The 14,544-nt window shown below is 42.3% G+C and overlaps 1 protein-coding gene across 1 annotated transcript in view; it reads right to left on the minus strand.

Annotated features, from left to right (window-relative positions):
• RCAN2 (regulator of calcineurin 2) overlaps nucleotides 1–13,582 on the minus strand; it is a 37,192-nt gene extending 23,610 nt beyond the window's left edge. Inside the window, exon 1 of the mRNA XM_010150514.1 lies at nucleotides 13,496–13,582. Within this exon, the coding sequence (XP_010148816.1) occupies nucleotides 13,496–13,582 (87 nt within the window). The remainder of the gene's footprint in view (nucleotides 1–13,495) is intronic.
• Between the last annotated feature and the right edge of the window lie 962 nt (nucleotides 13,583–14,544).

The following is a 14,544-nucleotide window of genomic DNA, read 5'->3' on the forward strand; positions in this document are numbered from 1 at the left end:
TGCAGATTTGATTTATAAAAAACTTGTTCATAAAAAGAGTAAGTAGGACATACAAAAATGATTAGTATCCCGCCGAGTCCAGTTCCTTGCCCTGTGGCACTGTTTCACACGGTCTCTGTGTCCAGGGAAGGTACATGCCTTGCGAGTGCCATTTGGTAAGTCCATAATGAGTGTATCTGTGGGGTGGGAGAAAAACGCGTAGACTCGGGGAGTCTGGCAGTGAGGTCAATGAGATTCTCAAAGCACTAAAGTTTGGAAATAGAAAGTTTGGAAATAGACTCTTTCTAAGGGGCATTTAAATCAGAAACACAGCAGATCTAGACTTGCTACGTATAAATCTCCAATTTGATGGAAAACATTTAGGGGAGAATAAATCAAAAGAGGTTGAAAGTTAGGGTACCTTCCTGTAGATAAGTGGCCGCAAAATAGAGTAGTTGAATACATACCAATCTGCAGCTATTACCCACCTCATACTTTATTTTTCATAGACATCTACACTCTCATTAATTATCATTTTACCACACCTATACCAATTACTTATTCCTAAAGTAAATTCTCCTTATCCAAGGCATTTCAAATCTTTTCTCCAAGTCCATCTGCTCTGCTTCTGTTTCACTATAAAATTGTATCAACTATAAAACTATATAAAATAGTTAAAGCTTAAGCAAAAATTTTAGCAAAACACCAAGCCAATGACATTCAAAAATATTGCGTATTGTTTTCTAGGATGCAGTAGACACTGAGTAATCTCCTGTTTCGGGACTGCTACTGTAAGCCAAGCAAACATTTTTATTCAGCAATACTTAGTGACACTGAGCTCTTTCCCCTACCCCAGGAAATATCACTATTTGGGGAGTTAATATGGTGGGCAGGTAGCTTAGATCACTACAGTTTTTCAGCAGTTTCAGTCTAGTTCCCTGCTGCAAAAAGCAAGAAACAGATATCCAAATGTCTTTCCTCTTTATTCATTTATTTTTTAAAAAAATCACAGAAAAATGCATTAACTTCCCAAACCTCTAAAACTTTAAGTATGCCAATCATTTCCTTCTGTCTAACATAAGCAGCATACTTATTACTGTTATGGCCCAGCATTTGGCTTTGCTCCCAGCTGTCGTGATTAATAAGGATTTTTTGTAGTTCAGTGATTCTCAGATTATGGTTCAAGGACTCACAGTAGCCTGCAGAAAGCCGGCTGGTTGCAAAGTCCTGGAATTTCTCTAAAATCATCATCTGTTTCTAAAGATAAAGGCACTACCTGTCACACTTCGGTAGTTGTCTTCTTAGGATCTGTAAACAATGATAGCAGCACAAAGTCTCATTTTCAGACAAAAAACGTGCATCTGAAAAGTCTGACCAGCCTGAAGAGCTGAATGGCACACCTGCAATAGCAAGCTTACTCAAACTGACCAATGGCCACATTATCACAGAACCCAAAATGATAAACTACCATTCAACAGAAGGAATGAGCTCAAGAACAGCACAACAACATCCACAACTCGAGAGCTTTCACTCCGCTTCACAAGAGTCACAAAGTACCTGCCTCTTGCCAAGCACAGTCCAAGCACCAAGTTGGATGGACTAGGCTTTTATTCCACAAACCCAGACTCTGTAACAACTTGAAGAAGTGGAATAAGACCCGCACACCAGCTGTAACAGAAGAGCGTAAGCACTGTACGACACCACCAGAAGGGCTGACATGCTGACATGACGTGCTGACATGGCTTTGCTAAGCTTCTAACGTTCTGGCAGCTTTGCCATGTTCTCTCCAGTTGTCTGCATTTCCTTCAGAGCACGCTGAAAACTAGCCATGGTAGCCCAGTGTCAATGCACCAAAGAGAGAGAACAAGTGATTGTGTGCTGTCTTCTGTACGTCTAGGAATTACATGCAGGGAATTGCATCCTGGGCTGCATCAAGAGAAGTGTGGCCAGCAGGTCAAGGGAGGAGATTCTTCCTCTCTACTCTGCTTTTCTGAGACCCCATGTGAAGTACTGCATCCAGCTGTGGAACCCACAACATCAGAAGGATATAGATGGGTTGGAATGAGTCCAGAGGAGGCCACGAAGATGCTCAGAGGGCTGGAGCCCCTCTGCTATGGGGACAGGCTGAGAGAGTTCGGCTTGTTCAGCCTGGAGAAGAGAAGGCTCCGGGGAGACCTTATTGCAGCCTTCCAGTGCCTGAAGGGGCTACAAGGAAGCTGGGAGGGGCTTTTTACAAGGGCCTGTAGTGACAGGACAAGGAGTAATGGGTTTAAATTGAAAGTGGGGAGGTTTAGACTGGATATCAGGAAGAAGTTCTTCCCAGAGAGGGTGGCAAGGCACTGGAACAGGTGGCCCAGAGAAGCTGTGGATGCCCCATCCCTGGAAGTGTTCAAGGCCAGACTGGATGAGGCTTTGAGCAACCTGGTCTAGTGGAAGGTGTCCCTGCCCATGGCAGGGGGGTTGGAACTAGATGGTCTTTAAGGTCCCTTCCAACCCAAACCATTCTGTGATTCTGTATTTGTTTTGATTACAACAATATGATACTGCTGACTATTACTCATTGCAATTCACTGGAACTCAAGAAATTTGCATCACACGACTGGTTAGAAAAATGGATTTCTTTATACAGCTGTAATTATGATTTCCTTTGAAGTGTACTCCTTTGTACTGTTCTTCACTAAGTATCATCATCCTGTTGCTAAACTTAAGGTTGTTCAGAAATCTGACACCCCCCCCACCAGACAGTGTCATCCACACATTTTTAAAGGCTTTTCTCTGTTGACTTGTGTTGTTAATGTCAGCCTGGTTGCAGGCAGAAGCATGTGAGCTTCTTTACTTAAATTCCTTCACACTCTGAGAATGAACACTGCTGTTTTAGACATGTTTTAAACAACTATGCACCCACCTCATGGAAATTATATTTAGACTGTAGACTAGTTATGAAAAAGACTTGTTGAACAGTGTGAAAGCTTTAGTCAAAATACCCACCTTCCACATCTCCTTTATCCCACTTATCCTGTTGCCCTGTCAAACATGGAACGGCATATTGATTTGACATGATTTGCTGTAGGCATCCCAGGCCTAATTAATTCCAAAGTACTTCCAAACTTATTTCCCTGAATTCAAGTTAGATAAAATTAGCTGTAATTATCCAGGCCTTTCTCCCACTCCTCCTTTTAAACACAAATGTGTTTCTCCCCAACCCCTATCCTCAGCAGTCTCCCTCTAACCTCTGAACTTTCAAAGTCAGTTTCAAATAGTGGAAATAATCTTTCCACTATATCCTGATACATTCTTTGGTATATTTTATCAGGTCCTATACACCTGAGTAACTTTCCCTTACCTCTGTAGTTTTAGGAGGTTTTCTCTGCTCTAACCACCACTAGGGTTGTTTATTTGTTTGTTTCTATTAATTTAGCTGATTCTCTTCCAGGCTCTTTACACACACTAACACACACAAAAATCAGTCATACCTTACCCCGCCCTGTGCTGTTCATTATGTGCTCTCTTCTTTCTGTTAATGGATATGCAGGTTGTTTTCCTTTTACTTTTTATGCATCTCAGGAATTTTCTTGTTCTTCTTTAAATTCTCTGCTAATTGAAATTCAATTTGTGATTTTGCACACTTGGTTTTCTCTTTATATATAAATCCTTAAACTGCTGCAAAGCAAATGGAGTATCTGATTGAGCCATAACAGTCTCCTAATGTACGTCCCATCTGCCCTTTGCATCAGGACAGATAATCTCCATTATGCATTCAAAAGTGCCTCCTTAACTGCTAATTCTCATGCACTTCTGGATCTCTCAGATAATCTTCTTAGGAGACACTATTTACCAGCTCCATAAGGTTGCTGAAAATGACTTTTCAAAAAAAAAAAATGTTCCTTGTTCATGTGATTTCAGACTTTATTTCAAAAGCTTTCTTCCAAATACGTTTTCATCAAAAGCACCTGCCATTATTAATTTTTTATTTGCTAGGATCAAAACCTGAAATCAAACAAAAATTACCTATCTCCCTTTGCTGAGAGAAATATGACCAGAACATTCTCATAATTTGATATATCATGTCTTACTGTACCACTTACTGTTTGGATACTTTCAACAATTTGGAAAATATTGTTACTTGTTTCTAACACCATTTATGACACTGACAAGGGAAAGCACACAATTCCTTCTTACATTCCAGAAGGATGAAGCAGAAAGGAAAACAGAGAAGGCAGGAATAAGATACATGAAAAGAGAATATATATTTATATTGGCTTTGGATTTACAAAAACATATTCCGTCCCCTGCATGCATATGTCTATGCTCAGTCTAGCCACACTCAACCACTCAATTTCTTGTGTGACATTAAACACCAAGAAGTGGTGAGGTGAGAGTTGAAGGGAAGGAGGGGGCAGCAGCCCAGAGTAAGAGTTCACACAGGGAACAGAATGGCAGAACGGAAGCCTGTGGAAGGTGCATTCAGGGAAGATGATTAACCTAATTTACCTAAGGTTTCAATGACACCAACACCTGCTTGATAAAAGCTTTGCCACAAAGTCCTCCTTCTTTTGTCCATCACGTGCTTTCATCTGACATCTTGTGTCAGCTTCTGCTCTCAAAAGTCCCAAAATCATTCCACTATTCTGGGAGAAGTCAAAGGCATCTGTTCTCACCTTGGTCTTCCATTGATGAGCCTTTTTTCTGCCACTTCTTGGTCTTGGTCCACAAAGACTGGAGAAACAACACAAACAAATAAAAGTCCTATCACCACATAGACTTCCCTCCTCTGAAACCCAGTGCTTCCCTTCCTCATTTCAGCCACCTTTTTGAATAACCAACTGCTTTCCTCCTCCTTCAAGTTAAAACCACAGCTCAGTGGACTTCTACTTACGACCTGCTCCTTAAAGATACTTGCTTTTCTTAAATAAATATTCCTGTCTGAGGGAGAAAGGACATTCCTGATGGTGGGTTGCTCTTCGTTTTGGTTTTATCAGCACTAGCAAATGAAATAATAATCCACTCCCAAAAAAGCCCACCTTCCCACCCACTCCCCCCCAAAAAAAAGAAAATGAAGGACCCATACCAAACCAACAGCTACAGAGAAATGGTGGTTAAAACAAATTTCCCAGTGCAGTTCTAATTATTTAGACAATGAAAAAGTTTGTATTCTTATTGGCTTAGTTATTGTTTTTCTCTGAGAAACATGAAAGAGTAACCAAAAGTGAATGACTTTGTCACCAGGCAAGAGAATTGGCAGCAAAGGATGATGAAACTTGAGGTTGGTAAACTTAGAGTAAGACTGATACAGCAAATGAAACAATCTTAGAATCACAGAATGGTTTGGGTGGGAAAGGACCTTAAAGATCATCTAGTTCCAACCCCCCTGCCATGGGCAGGGACACCTTCCACTAGACCAGGTTGCTCCAAGCCTCATCCAGCCTGGCCTTGAAGACATCCAGGTACAGGGAATCCACTGGCTGGATTCATAATCTTCATCTTATCTCCTCCATAAATGGAATTTCATTTCTTGAGAGGATTAGCAGTTCTTTCACCATAATTTGTTCATCTGCCACCACATCTGACCCATATGAATAAAAGGACAAATGGGATTTCTGCAAGGTTTCCACGTTCTGGCCACGACATGGGTATAACACGGCAGAACTCACACTGCCTCCACCTTTTATGGCCAACATATAAAGGTTACTCACTGCAGTATATGAAGCGGACAGATACTTCCACAAGTGACAAATGGAGCTGAAGAAATTACAGTGTACAGCTGCCTGCTGATACTGCTCAGAGCACAAGAAGTTCGTTGTGTTTCTCAGCTCAGTGACTCAGATAGGACTATCTGGTGCTGCAAAACTGAAGCCTTTTCCATGCTGCAGTACATTTCTCCTGCTAAATAGGAAGTCATCCCAAAGATAAAGCCCATCTCTCCATCCAGATGCTGCCAGAATCTCAGGCAGATTCTGAAATTTGAGCTCATTCCAAAAAAAACCCAAAACCAAACAAACAAAAAACCAACACCACCAAACAACAGCTAGTGACTAAGCTCCTTGCTCTCTGGGAAGCATCTAGAGCTCAAACTGCATTTGAGATTGAACACCTACAGAACCCGATTATTAAAAACAAGGATTATTAATTACACCAGATCTGATATATTGCAACCCAGCTTCCTAAGCAGAAAACTTATTTCCTGGTTCCTTAGTTCTCCATCTGCAAATGAAAACACTTGGAGCTTTTTATCCATAACACCACTTGGAAGATTTTCAGTAACTCCAGGAGTGCAGAAGAGAGACAGGCACTGCCACAGAGATGGGAGCAGCAGCCCACAGCTGCTGCAGCACCCTGCTCCGGCCAGACCCATCTACCTGGTTCCTTGTTGCGCAGTTGGCTGGTGGACATCCTGCAAGGACAGCGGGGCTGTTCACTCCATCAGAGCTTCTCCTGCTTCAACACCAACAGAAGTTCTAAATGGGGGCAGTTAAAGGCATCACAAGAACACTGAGGTTGTGAGAAGGTGACCTGTGCTGTCAGGAATTAACATGAACAAAGCAGAAATCAACCTGAATTCTAGATGGAAAGCACAGGCTGGAGCCGAACTTGATGGCTGCATGAGCATTTGAGAAGTATTGTCAATGAGAGAAAAGAAAAAAAAAAAAAGGGATATATTTACTATTTGACCAAAAAAAATATATAATAACCTATGCTGCAGTCAGTGCAGAGGACAGCTAAGTGGTCACGCCTCAAGCTAGCAGCAATTGAAGCTGATCTATATAATCTATATCAAACAAAAGAATCAAGACTCAACACAAGAAAGTCAATAAATACAGTTACTTCAAGGAAGGTTGGTCAATACAGTCTCAGAATTCTCCCATGGGGAAGATTTCAATTCTGTTGGCATATAGAAGGAGAAGATGTTTATTGACACTTAGCCATATTAGTGAGGGAAATTTTCAGGGCGAGCCCATGCACAAAGTCCTAGCAGCACTATAAATATGTGGATAGAAAACACAAAATCCTGCAGCAGCTGAGCACTAGAGGCTTAGCTTGGCCAGTTTCTGGACCTTGGCAGGTTTGGTGTTAGCTGAGTGTTTGATAAACTGTGCTACTCTTCTTGTTCAGCACCTCTTTGACAAGGAAAAATACAGTGCTCAAGAGCACACTGTCATGGTCGCTGGCATTGTAGCATATGATTAGATAATACCTTCCAAAGCAAATATGCTGTTCAGCACATGAACGATCAAAACTAAGTAGATTATTTAACACTGTTGGTAAAATCACCCCTAGAATATATTACAGGAAGAGCTGTACAACCATAAAGCATATCCATTAATCTACATGAAAAATAACTGGTAGAGATACACACAAGGGTGGTGCAAACCTCAAAACCTGCAACTTCTCAGTATCAAAGCTTAGATCAGGCCTAAGCAGCAGCAAACAGTATCAGTAAAGCTGGAGATAAAACAGTGTACATACAGAGTATCTTCAAAGAAGAATGAGACTAGATCATACAGACCTGAAAACAATGTGCCCTTAAAACAATTTTTTGAGAAAACCAGAAAAAAAAGAGTCTTTCCAGGTACTTTTGGGAACCCTAAGCAAAGTAATTATTTAATGAGAAGTCCGTATAGCACTGGTATCTGTAGCAGTACTAATTAATTCTTCAAATCTGCTGAAGAAAATCATCGCCTCTTCATTGTTCCTCACACAGACCAGGCCATTTATCAGTATCAGCAAGGTCCATCCTACCTCATTACCTGCCTTGGATTAATGCTGCACCTTCTATCAACATATCCTAGCTGTTATTTATTTTCTTCTCACCACATATTGCTCATTGTCTAATTATCCTTATGAAAGGGGAATTATCTTTATGTGAATTCCCACAGAAAAGAGGATCAAAAAGAATACAAAAAACCTCTGACTTGTCCTCCTGGTCCCTCTGTTAAAAGTGTGAAGAATGACGAGCAGAAAGCATGCCATGTTCACAGGAGCATAAGCACCTGCAGCTGCCACTGACCTCCAGCGTTACAGCTTGACTTCCTCTGCGCCAAGCAAAAAGCAAATACAAATAATTGAAGGTAAGCCTAAGGGGTGCATCACAACCCTCAAAGTCTTTCCCTTGTATCACTTCTTCTTTGTAAAGTTCTTAAGGGTTCAGTTGCCTTCACACGGGGGTAGAAGGACAAAGGCAAAGCCTCAACTCTTTCTGTAACACAGGCAGTGCCTCAGCCTGCAACAGTGCTGGGTGCACGAGCCCCAGGATTGCTGGCTCAGGGTCTCCCAGCGCTGACACGGAAGCTGTGCAGAGGGTCAGTGTGCCTCAAAGAGCATTAGAGCTCCTGGCACCTTCAGAAGAACAGAGAGAACAGTAAAAGTGGCAAGTATCTCTCTGGACCTGGACCTGCTAATTTAGGGACTACAGATGTTGATTTTTTTCATATTTACAACACAGCAACTAGTGCTTTATCTAAAAAAATATATTACAATCCTCTTGAAACAAAGATGACATCTTTTAACTCTCTAACTCCCTGAGTTTACATGAGTTTTGGAGCAGTTACAGCTTTTTTGAACACTGTAGAAAAAGAGGTTGCACTTTTCTCTCCAAACCAAACACTCCTATTTTAAAAATGTTAATAAATGTGCAAGAAAGCTAAGTGTTTTGTCACATAACTCTAGATGAAAATAGTAGCAGAGATCAAAAGACATAAATTTCTATTTCTCAGGCAGAACTATTGGATCTTGAAGATTTCACAAATGCAACATCGTTTGCAAACAGAACGATCAGGCAGTCAATACTAACAGAAATTACAAAGCAGTCCTTTCTAGCCATCAGGGTATTTTTAGCAGTCATGCTGCTGTTTGGTTTACTCCTTATAGCCCCAGTCTGTGGAATCTTAGGATGTTGTAGCACCTTCCAGTACCTGAAGGAGCAGACAAGAAAGCTGGGGGGGACTTTTTACAAGGGCCTGTAGTGACAGGACAAGGGGGAACGGGTTTAAATTGAAAGTGGGAGATTTAGATTAGATATCAGGAAGAAGTTCTTCCTGGAGAGGGTGGGGAGGCACTGGGACAGGTTGCCCAGAGAAGCTGTGGATGCCCCATCCCTGAAAGTGTCCAAGGCCAGGCTGGATGAGGCTTGGAGCAACCTGGTCTAGTGGAAGGTGTCTCTGTCCATGGCAGGGGGGTTGGAACTAGATGATCTTTAAGGTCCCTTCCAACCCAAACCATTCTGTGATTCTATGATTATGATTCTATGACTGTGCAACAGTCTCTTCCCACAAATCAAGTTCACATGGCTAAGGAGAATAATTTGAAAAACAAAAGGAACTCTCCCCACAAAACAGGATTTCTGCCACTGGACAGCTGGCAGCATTCAGAGGAGCAGCGACACTCCTCCCTTTTTCTACAGCCTTCCTGACTTGACTATAATCTTAGAGCACCTAAGCTTCAAACCTCAGAACATCTCTGTGAATGAGCCACTTCTACAAATAGAGAATTGAAGTGTGAAGGAAAAAAACCCTCAGGAACCTACCATGCTTTTGCCCTCTAGACCTCAGAAGTTTAGGGAAGATGCTAAATCTCTCAAAGGCAACTGCAAGGCAATGACTGATCTCCAAACCATCCATCCCACACAAACTAGTGTTAGCAGTGTTCACACTGGAGCGTTCGAACTGAGTAATGAGTTTACAGATTGAGAGAAACACTCTTCAATGGGGATTAATCCCCCAAAACAATACAGTCAAAACAGTGAGACTATTTATTTCTGCTACTCCTGTTTGCCTCCTGGCTCATGTCCACATTGGTTTTTCCTTGCATTAAGATAATGGTCCTGTTCATATTACTTTACACTACTGTCTTCAGATACCATTTCTCTCTGGATCATTAGCATGTCTTCTCTGCCACAACAGTGCCTCGTGGTCCCAATCGTACCTTGTTGCCTAGCAGAACGGTGTGTGTGAACATAACTGAAGAGAGAACATGAAGAATTAATAAGAGTATCTTGCTTAGAGTAAGAGTTTGAATTCTCTTCCACTGTTTTAGTGATGCTTGGAATTTCTTTATGAGAAATAAACAAGATATTAATTAACTAATTGCTTATGTAACAAACATCACTACATAAAATCATCATCTAGAGGCACTGGAAGAAGAATTTGAATTATCTAGGTGAACTTCAAAGCAGAATTGCACTTGATGATTTCTACGGTAGTCTTCTCAAGTTTCCCAGCCATGTTTCCCAGTTCATGATATACCAGCACTCTACAGTTGGTAGCGTCTTGATGAGCCTGACCCAATTTTTGGATTATGAAAGACAATGCAAAGCAGCAGCTGATCAAAACTTAAAGGCTTGTTGGATGGGTTCATGGATGGTAAACCAACGGTGTCAGTGCTGTGGGCCAGCTGCCAGTTTCAGGGCACCCATACAGGCCTCTGTTGAAGTGATGAGCCACTCCAAATGCTGAAACTAAAAAGCTCTGCCTTCAGTGCTAAGTAACTGCTCTCCTGTTCCAGAGGCCAAATGGAAAGAAGCGTATTTCCGAGACTGTCTGCCAGATGCTAAGAGCGTAATGCCTACAGAATGAGGTCACTTCCATAGGTGGAAAAGCAGCAATAAGCTAAGCAGGTCACTCCACCCCAAGCCCTGCGCCCAGTAACAGCCTTTGCCTCCCTGTGGGAAAGCCCGTCACTGAAGGGCCATTGCCCTGGAGGAGTGACGACTTCAGGAGGCATCACTGCCAACTGCTGCGAGAGCTCCGGCTCTACACCCCGAACACACACCCTGCTCTTCCACGGCAGGCCTGGAAAGAGGGCAGCTCCCATCCATCCCCCACCACCCTGCCTAGCTGCAGGCAGCCTCCCAGGTGCACCCAACCCGCGCACCGCAAGCGGGACAAGCATGGCTCAGTACGACCGGCATCCTTGGCGAAGGCCTCACGTCAGTTCTACCGCTACACTGAAATGACGTAAGCTGTGCTGCAAGCGTCTCCTAAAACCACAAACATAATGCCTGCTGACACTAAGGACTAATAGCTCATTCTAACATCTCATCGCGTGCCACAGGCATCACGAAATCTTCAATAGAACTGTTCTACCAATGAAGGAACATTCCCTTCGCACAGCCGGAAGGCTCCCCACAACAAAACCTTTCCCCTGCACTGAAAGCTCTAGAGCAGAAGCAAATGGACAGGACAGTAGCCTAGACTGGAGTTCCTAACCCGACTTGTGCCTGCCAGCTGACCTGCAGAAGGGCTGGGCGGAGAGATGCGCACAGGAGAACAGGGGAGGGGGAGAAGGCAGGATTTCTGTGCTTGCTTTTGCTCTTTCATTCCACACCCATCACTTCTCATAAACAGCCTCTTTCCTTTTTGACCTTAAAGCTTGATGTTCCCTTCATCCTATCGAAGTTAACACCAACATTTTTATGGTTACAGTGACCAGACCCCACCTCAAAGTGAACCCCTTTTGCAGACAAGAAAATATGTAATGGTTGTTTTTTTTCCTGCAATTCTCCTGGGAATGAGCAAAGAGCAGGAGGTCTCTCCACCTGCAAAATACCATTGGCACTGAAACTTTCCCGAGGAGGCTGCCGAGCTCAGCCTGCTGTGCCGAGGCTGGGGATGAGGGCAGAGCCAGCTAGGCGGGAGCGCTGGAAGCAGCACCGCACACAGCCTCCGACAACCGCCCGCACTGACAACTGTGTGAGAATTAGGCTGCAGAGAGCTGTGGGTCACTGAGGACAGACTGCTTCTAGCAGCCGAGCCAGACAAGTTCAACGTAGACTTACTGTTTGTACGCTGCACTGCAGTCTGCAGTGCAGTCTCCATTGTGAATATACCCAAAAGCTGTGCACTCCAAATTTTAATTCAGACAGCAGGGAAGAAAAGACCAAAAAAGGCACTTACAGCCAAAGGAAAGAAAGTACAAAGGTCCAAGTAAAATGAAATTACAATTCCCGTAAAGTCTCTGTAACCCTTTTGTTCTATTTTATCCCATCTTCCTGGGCCACACTTTGTGATGCTGCACCTTAAATCAGGCTCATCTAAGTCTTACCCAAGTCAATGGAAAGCTTTCTGCTGGTTTTACAGCAGCCAGGATTTTGCTTTTTCATTGCTACTGTCATAGGAATAAGGATACAAGAAGATCTCTACAACTTTATTTCTTGCATAGTCTTTATGTTGAACGTGGGCCAGACACTAGAAGAGAGCTGCTCCAGGTACAGCCCGTATCAATGCAGGTCTAATGCCTACATTAAAGAAAAAAATGTTCTTAAGTAAAAAAGAAAAAAAGGGAATAAGCAGATAAGCATTTTACTACTTCAAAACACTACAGGAAACATGTCCCAGTGCAGGCTAGACTGCTCGCCTGAATCATTCCTCTGAATTATCCTCTATTTCATCTCTGAATCCAGTATTAAGCTGTTAAGAAAACGCTTCTTAAATTAGGAAGAATCTCTCTTGCTGCAACACAAAAGCATCTGTACAAAGTACACATGATATCACCTGGGAACAAACTAACAGGGAAGTAAAAATCATAATAACCTCTTGCAAATGAAAGTGATTTCCAGATATTTCCACTGGCTTCAGTGTTTGATTTGGAATTAAAGAGAACAGGGATTCAAAATCTGACCTCCAATCTGTAAATCCTTTTTTTCCCATTTAATTCTTTTAATACTAAGAACACAGCAATCAGATTAGAAACCAGTGTTGTCTGTATCTCTGTCCTTTAAATAAACTGCTGAATAGCACTGTATTATGCCTATGAGCTCTTTCAGACGATCTGTGAAAAGCATACTTAAAATTCCTCTTTCAAACTCAATTTGCAGTGATTTTCTTGCAGTAATATGAGAATAAATGAAAAAGATAATTGATTTCAACAGTAAGCGATTACACACAACGATTTTTCAACAGCAGTTGTCTAATTAAAAGATGATAAACCCAGCATATCAAGCTTTAGATTTAAGCATTGTTTTTAAGGTATTCACATGATATACAAGATGCACAACTTTTTGTATTCTGTTATATTGCAGATGCACCAAAATTCTTGTTACAAACTTTTAACCCTTCACAAAACATTTATGCTTGCATACATGATTTGTATCTGAAGGAAAGAAACAGCCACTGTCCAACGGAGTGAAAAGATCTGAAGATTATCCACATTAATAGGATTTACGACCAGGCTGATCTAAAAAGTGACACCGGACTAAAAATATCTCGACAAAATTAACAATGAATGATTTGTTATGAATATGAAACATGCATATGCACAGATGTCAGTTATATAACCCATTTCTTATTTCATTAAAGAGTAAACACTAGCCTGTTCTTTCAGCTTATCAGAACACAGTGAAAAGCAGGCACATTTCTCTCCAGTATTTCTCTCCTTTCATTAACAGATTTTTTAACTGCGTGTCTTTTACTACTGCAGCGCAATCTCATCTGCCTCCTCATTCTGAACTGCTGCGTACAAATGCCTATCGCTCCCAAAGGCTTTTCTAAGAAGCATCTGTAACAAAAGAATTGGAGGTGCATACCTTAACCTCTTGGTTGGCAAAAATCTCCACATCAACCCCACAGGCAACCAGAGTGGAGACATCACAGTCCATGCTACGGGCTGGCATCCCCCCCTTTCGTACACAGTTAGGCACGCTCAGAGGGACAAATGATTGGAAGGAAAAAAAAAAAAATCTTCAATACAGTATTGCAATTGAACAGTCCAAAAATCTGTTCCAGTGCTGACGATAAGCTTCAGACACAAGCTCTTTGCACTTAACCGAGTTGCTCCTTGCCTTTCCCTCGTACACCCACCAACTGAGCAGGCACAGCATAGTAACAGCGCTATTCCATCTCTCATGGCAATGACATCACCACAGAGACTGACATAAGCTAAATCTATTTTTTTCAACCCTTTTATCTCTAGGCAGCACAGTGGATCAAATTGAACGTGATTATGTGCTAAATCTGAACTCGGACTAAATCAATTCAAGCGGCGTTCACTGGCAACTGAGTCATAGCTGTTGTTTCAGCTGAGTGCTTATGTTGGCAAAAAAGATCGCCTGACGCTGAAAGCCACGCTCTGAGTGTAAATTAGCCCAGCATTTAAAGCCACTTAGCTCAGGGTAACGTTCGTTACTTTATTATACTTTAAAATCGATGGCAGAGCAGTAATGAAAAACAAAACAAAACCCCCCAAACAACATCAAACACAGCATTCTGCTTTTAACAGCCCCAAGTCTGTTTTAATAAAGCACGCTATGTTACCCCGCACACGAGCTTAGAGAACATCTAGTCCCGTCATCGGGAGCGATCCACACGCTGCAAATTCCATCCCGGTACTCGGCTATACAGGTTGCACCATGACTCATCTTCCGAAGGATCACAGGCATGGCTGCGTGATTGGGAAGTCAGTGCCCCTTCAAAGTACAGAACATGAAAATTTGCCATGGAATTGGGACGACACACTAGGCAGCTTTTACACCATCTGTGCTGAGGGTTACTCCCTCCCAGCTCTAACAGGATTCAACTGGAAGAAACAGATCTAAGTGAAGAAGTTTTACACCTGCTGACTCAGTGGTCTGTTTAG

The sequence above is a fragment of the Eurypyga helias genome, unplaced genomic scaffold (assembly GCF_000690775.1).
Source record: "Eurypyga helias isolate BGI_N326 unplaced genomic scaffold, ASM69077v1 scaffold4004, whole genome shotgun sequence".
Lineage (NCBI taxonomy): Eukaryota > Metazoa > Chordata > Aves > Eurypygiformes > Eurypygidae > Eurypyga > Eurypyga helias.